Genomic DNA, 6188 nt, shown 5'->3' with positions numbered 1-6188 from the left:
AATCCGAACCTCAAACCTTTACTTACAAGGTATCAAATTTCTTCAACTCTACTTTCAATTCCTTTAACAAGAAAATTGAATCAGAGATGAAAGAAGTCCTAGAAAAACTAGAATATCTAGCAAAGCAAAAGGGTGCTCTTGGTTTGAGAGAGAGTATTTATTCTGGTGATAGATCAGGTAGTAAAGTATCACAGAAATTGCCATCATCTTCTTTGATTGTTGAAAGTGTTATTTATGGTAGAGATACGGACAAAGAAATGATCTTTAATTGGCTCACATCTGAGACCGACAATCATAATCATCTATCCATACTTTCCATAGTGGGCATGGCTGGATTGGGTAAGACCACACTCGCCCAGCATGTATACAATGACCCAAAAATGGAGACTAAATTTGATATAAGAGCTTGGGTGTGTGTTTCCGATCATTTTGATATTTTGACAGTAACAAAAAAAATTCTTGAGGCAATTACAAAATCCAAAGATGATAGCGAAGACCTAGAAATGGTTCATGGAAGATTGAAAGAAAAATTGTCGGGAAAGAAATTTTTTCTTGTTTTGGATGATGTTTGGAGCGAAAGCCGAGAAGAATGGGAAGCTGTGCGAACTCCTCTTAGCTATGGGGCTCCAGGAAGTAGAATTTTTGTCACAACACGTGATGAGAAAGTTGCTTCTAACATGAGATCTAAAGTGCATCGCCTAAAGCAATTAGAAGAAGAGGAATGTTGGAAAGTTTTTGAAGAACAAGCTTTAAAAGATAATGATTTTGAATTGAATGATGAGAAAAAAGAGATTGGTAGAAGGATAGTTGAGAAGTGCAAAGGATTACCTCTTGCTTTAAAAACAATTGGAAGTCTTCTCCGCACAAAGTCATCCATTTTAGATTGGAAAAGCGTATTGGAAAGCGACTTATGGGAGTTACCGAAAGAAATTGAAATTATGCCGGCTCTCTTATTGAGTTATCAGCACCTTCCTTCTCACCTCAAGAGGTGCTTTGCTTATTGTGCGTTATTTCCAAAAGATTATGAATTTGATAAGAAGGAATTAATTTTGTTGTGGATGGCCGAAGGTTTTCTCCATCATTCTCAACAGAACAAGAATGTACAAGAAATTGGTGAACAGTATTTCAATGATTTATTAACGAGGTCTTTCTTTCTTCCATCAACCTTAATAATGAAATTCCTCATGCATGACCTTCTGAATGATTTGGCAAAATATGTTTGTGCAGACTTCTGTTTCAGGTTGAAATTTGATAAAGGAAACTCTATTCCCAAAACAACCCGTCATTTTTCTTTTGCATCCAATGATGTAAGATATTTTAATCGTTTTGGGAGTTTAACTGATGCTAAAAGACTGCGCTCATTTGTTCCTATCAGACATATGAATTCTGGTTGGAAGTTCAACATTTCTATACACGATTTGTTCTCCGAGTTGAAGTTTTTACGCGTCTTATCTTTGAATGGATATTATGACCTCAAAGAGGTCCCCGATTCTATTGGTGATCTTAAACATCTCCATTCATTGGACCTTTCTGGTACTATGATACAAAAACTACCTGACTCAGTAGGTTTGCTCTATAACTTGCTGATATTGAAGTTGAATAATTGTTCATATATGAAGGAATTGCCTTGGAATTTGCATAAACTCACAAAATTACGTTGCTTGGAATTTGAAGATACAAAAGTGACAAAGATGCCAATGCATTTTGGAGAGTTGAAGAATCTTCATGTACTGAGTACGTTTTGTGTTAACAGAGATCCTGAGATTATTAATATTAAGCAATTAGGAGGACTCAATCTTCGTGGAAAGCTATCAATTAATGAACTTCAAAATATTGTGAATCCTTTGGATGCATTAGAAGCAAATTTGAAAAATAAACACATTGTGCAACTAAATTTAAGGTGGAATTCGAATCATATGCCCGATGATCCAAGGAAAGAGAAGAAAGTACTTGAGAATCTAAAACCTTCTAATCAGTTGGAGCATGTCTCAATCTGGAGCTATTGTGGTACACAGTTCCCAAGTTGGGTATTCGATAATTCCTTATCAAATTTGGTATCCTTACAATTAAGGGATTGTAAATATTGCCTATGTTTGCCTCCCCTTGGACTATTGTCATCTCTGAAGGTCCTCTATATTGTAGGACTTGATGGAATAGTGAGCATTGGTGCTGAATTTTATGGGAGCAACTCTTCTTCATTCATGTCGTTGGAAACATTGGTATTCTACAACATGAAGGAATGGGAAGAATGGGAATGTAAAACTACTTCTTTTCCACGTCTTCGACATCTTGCTATTGTTCGATGTCCCAAGCTGAAAGGTCTGTCAGAGCAACTTCTTCATTTAAAGAAACTATCTATTGAGTCATGTGATAACCTCATCATTAGTGATCACAGCATAAACACATCAACGCTTGAACTCTTGAGTATTCGTTCATGCCCACTTGTGAATATTCCCATGACTCATTATGGTTTCATTCAAGAAATGAAAATTGATGATGGGTGCGACTCTCTTACAATCTTTCAGTTAAATTTCTTTCCAATGCTCCGTCTGCTTTTTCTGAAAGGATGCCAAAACCTTCAAAGAATTTCACAAGAGCACCCTCATAATCATCTCAAGGAAATGTCAATTTATGCATGTGCTCAATTTGAATCATTTCCCATTGAAGGATTATCTGCACCGTGGCTACAAACTATTAAAATTCAAGGAGCGGAGAATTTGAAGTTGTTGCCAAAACGCATGAAAATTCTGCTTCCATCTCTTATTGAACTAGAGATAATTGATTGTCGAAATGTGGAGAAGTTCCCAGAAGGAGGTTTGCCATCAAAGATAAAAGACATATCTCTTTCAAGTTTAAAACTTATCGCCTCCCTACGAGAGACCTTGGATGTCAACACATGTATTCGAAGCTTATCTATTGAATATCTTGATGTGGAGTCTTTTGCCGATGAAGTTTTGCTGCCACCTTCTCTTACTTCTTTAAGTATCAATCATTGCCGAAATCTCAAAAGGCTAGACTACAAGGTTCTCTATAACCTCTCCTCCCTCTCACTTGGTGATTGCCCTAACCTCCAATGCTTACCTGAGGAGGGTCTGCCCAAATCTATCTCTTCTCTTCATATTTGGCGATGTCCATTGCTGGAGCAACGTTGTCAGAATCCAGAAGGCAAAGATTGGAGAAAGATTGCTCACATTGAAAATCTGAGAGTTAAGTAATAAGATGAAGAATAAGTTCAAAATTAGATGTGCACATGCTAAGAGGTGCTAATTCTTCTCACATTCTAATTGCATGGCTTCGACAAACTCTTCCTTCTTTTTATGTTTTTCGTATTAGAGTGGCATCAGATCTATTAGTTTGAAATTCCTTCTTTTGATGTTTTTTATTCATTCTAGTTCATTTATCTTTTAACTCCTTTGCACATATGTTATCTCCAATGTGTGTGGGTTCAGCAGGTTCTGAGTAAACCTTCAATGGGCAGCAACAAGTCACTTAAGAGGTTCAGCAGTTGTTTCAATGATTGCTCAAAACTACTCAACTCCAATTCTCTGCACCACTGTTGTTGCTGTCAACACTCTTTATTCAATTCTCAGTTGCAACTCGTTTGTTATTTTTTATTTTATTTTTTTACTTTTATTTTCTGAGAATTCTAAAATCAAACAAATATAAAATTCTAACAAAAATCTAACTAAGAATGCCAAATTATCAAAGATTTAGAAAGACTACTATTTATTGAAGGAAAACCAAATATTAATACGTTTTGTATCGATAAAAATTGTGAATTCAGTACTAGGCTTTTAGGAAGACTCAAACTCAATCATCATGGAATGCTATCAATTATGGAGGAGCAAAATATTGTGAATCCTTTAAATTCATTGGAAGCAAATTTGAAAAATAAACACCTTATGGTGCTAGAGTTAAGATGGAATTCGAACCATGTCCATGATGATCCAGGAAAAGAAAATAAAATACTTGAGAATCTACCACCTTCCAAACACTTGTCAATCCATAAGTTGGATATTCGATAATTTATTATCAAATTTGGTGTCTTTATGGTTGCCTTATTAAATTGTAATGTAAATTCTAAAAGAATATAGAAAATTCTAAGATGAAAGTATTGAAATGTAATACAAATTTAGAATATGTAGAAAAGTCTAATATAAAAAGAAAAAATAAGAACATTTTACATAGGTAAAAATTTAGAACATTCTACATAAATTGTAATTAGTATTTTTTAGAATAATCTATGAGTCTATAAATACCTATGTACTCTATCATTTGATGTAAAAAAACATCTACCACAATTAAGATAACTATAAAGTAGAGTAGTTAACTACTACTTTCACATTTTCTCTACTCCATCAACTATTCCTTTCACAACTTCAAAATACTAACAATAGTAACAAAGCTACTTTGGAACATACACTGGGCGTAGATAAATTTTTTCAACTACTCTATGAGGAAAACATAACTCCATTCTATACTACTTCCAAAACATTTTCTTAACCCATGGGTACTACCAATCAAACATGATGAAAATAGTAACATTTTTATAATGTTGTTTCTATTTAAAAAATGTTACTAAAGTGAAAAAAGAAAGACAAATAACCAAATCTTGGCTAATTAAAAGACTGACTTCTGCATATACTAAACTGGCTTAATTATCTCATTATAACCAATTAATTGAATAAAGAAAGAATAAGAATTAGTACATTGCATGAATATAATATAAAATATAATTTTGTTATATATTTTGAAGTCAGAGAATATCCAAACAATTGAAGTTTACTATGCCCATATAAATTTTGGTTTTAAAGAACTGTAAACCAAGAAAGATGTTAATTATTTCTTATTATAAGAAGTGCATTCATGGATTACAGCATTCTTCTTATAAAAAAGACAACAATTATTGCTTCAATTCTCTCCACACAGATCCCTCACTCACGACTCCAAATTCCACACGTTAATTCATCACCACCGTTGAATGAATATCAAACTGCTCACATATTATATTGCTCAATCAAACTCATCCAATGTTTGAACCATTCATTCTTAATCTTACCATCATTGTGGAAGCTTAGAATATTTGCGATCAAGAAAACTAAATTACACATTTCCAAACTACACAGTTGGATTCACTCCATTTCTAACTCCTAGCATGGCAGCAGAACTTGTTGGTGGTGCTCTTCTTTCGGCTTTTCTCCAGACTGTGTTCGACAAGATGGCTTCACCTCAATTTGTAGACTTCTTTCTTAGAAGAAAATTTGATGAGAAATTGCTCGCAAATTTGAACATCATGCTTCACTCAATCAATTCTCTCGCTGCTGATGCAGAACAGAAGCAGTTCAGAGATCCACACGTGAAAGCATGGCTTTTTGCTGTCAAAGAGGCCGTGTTTGATGCAGAGGATCTCTTGGATGAAATAAAGTATGAACTCACCAAATGTGAAGTGGAAGCTGAATCTCAATCTCTCACTTATAAGGTATCAAACTTTTTCAATTCCCCTTTCAGTTCATTTAAAAAGAAAACTGACTCACTTCTTTGGTGGTTGAAAGTGCTATTTATGGCAGAGATGCTGACAAAGAAATTATCTTTAATTGGCCCTCACGGATTTGCTCTTGGTACCACTCCAAAAGGCCTCTTTCCATTGGAGATATCTATATATATATAAACCCTTGACCAATCCTTCTTTCACTCAATGTGGGACTTTGTTTGCACTCCAACAAGTTGGTGATCTTAAACATCTTCGCTCGTTAGATCTTTCGAGCACTGAGATACAAAAGCTGCCTGACTCAACATGTTTGCTCTATAACTTATTCATATTGAAGTTGAACTATTGTTTAAATCTAGAGGAGTTTCCCTCAAATTTGCATAAACTCACCAACTTGTGTTGTCTTGAATTGAAAAGAACAAAAGTGACAAAGATGCCAATACATTTTGGAGAATTGAAGAATCTTCAAGTACTGAATACGTTTATTGTAGATAAAAATAGTGAGTTCAGTACTAAGCAGCTAGAAGGACTAAATCTTCATGGAAGGCTATCAATAAAGGAGTTGCAAAATATCAAGAATTCATAATGGATTTGAAAAATAAAACGCACCTTGTGACACTGAAGTTCAAATGGAATAAGAACCACATCCTTGATGATCCAAGGAAAGAAAAGAAAGTATTTGAGAATCTACAACCTTCCA

At 34.4% G+C, this 6188-nt stretch overlaps 1 protein-coding gene across 1 annotated transcript; it reads left to right on the top strand.

The window, feature by feature from the left end:
* The first annotated feature begins 6 nt into the window (after positions 1-6).
* Positions 7-3709, top strand: LOC106753229 (putative disease resistance RPP13-like protein 1). Its single transcript, XM_022777435.1, has 2 exons — positions 7-3260; positions 3453-3709. The coding sequence occupies exon 1, from the start codon at positions 87-89 to the stop codon at positions 3213-3215; it is 3129 nt and encodes a 1042-aa protein (XP_022633156.1). The 5' UTR covers positions 7-86; the 3' UTR covers positions 3216-3260; positions 3453-3709.
* The last annotated feature ends 2479 nt before the right edge of the window (positions 3710-6188 follow it).

This window comes from Vigna radiata, unplaced genomic scaffold (assembly GCF_000741045.1).
Source record: "Vigna radiata var. radiata cultivar VC1973A unplaced genomic scaffold, Vradiata_ver6 scaffold_829, whole genome shotgun sequence".
NCBI classification, from domain to species: Eukaryota; Viridiplantae; Streptophyta; class Magnoliopsida; order Fabales; family Fabaceae; genus Vigna; species Vigna radiata.
The sequence above is the reverse complement of the archived record's forward strand: the minus strand, read 5'-3'. Positions and strand labels throughout refer to the sequence as shown.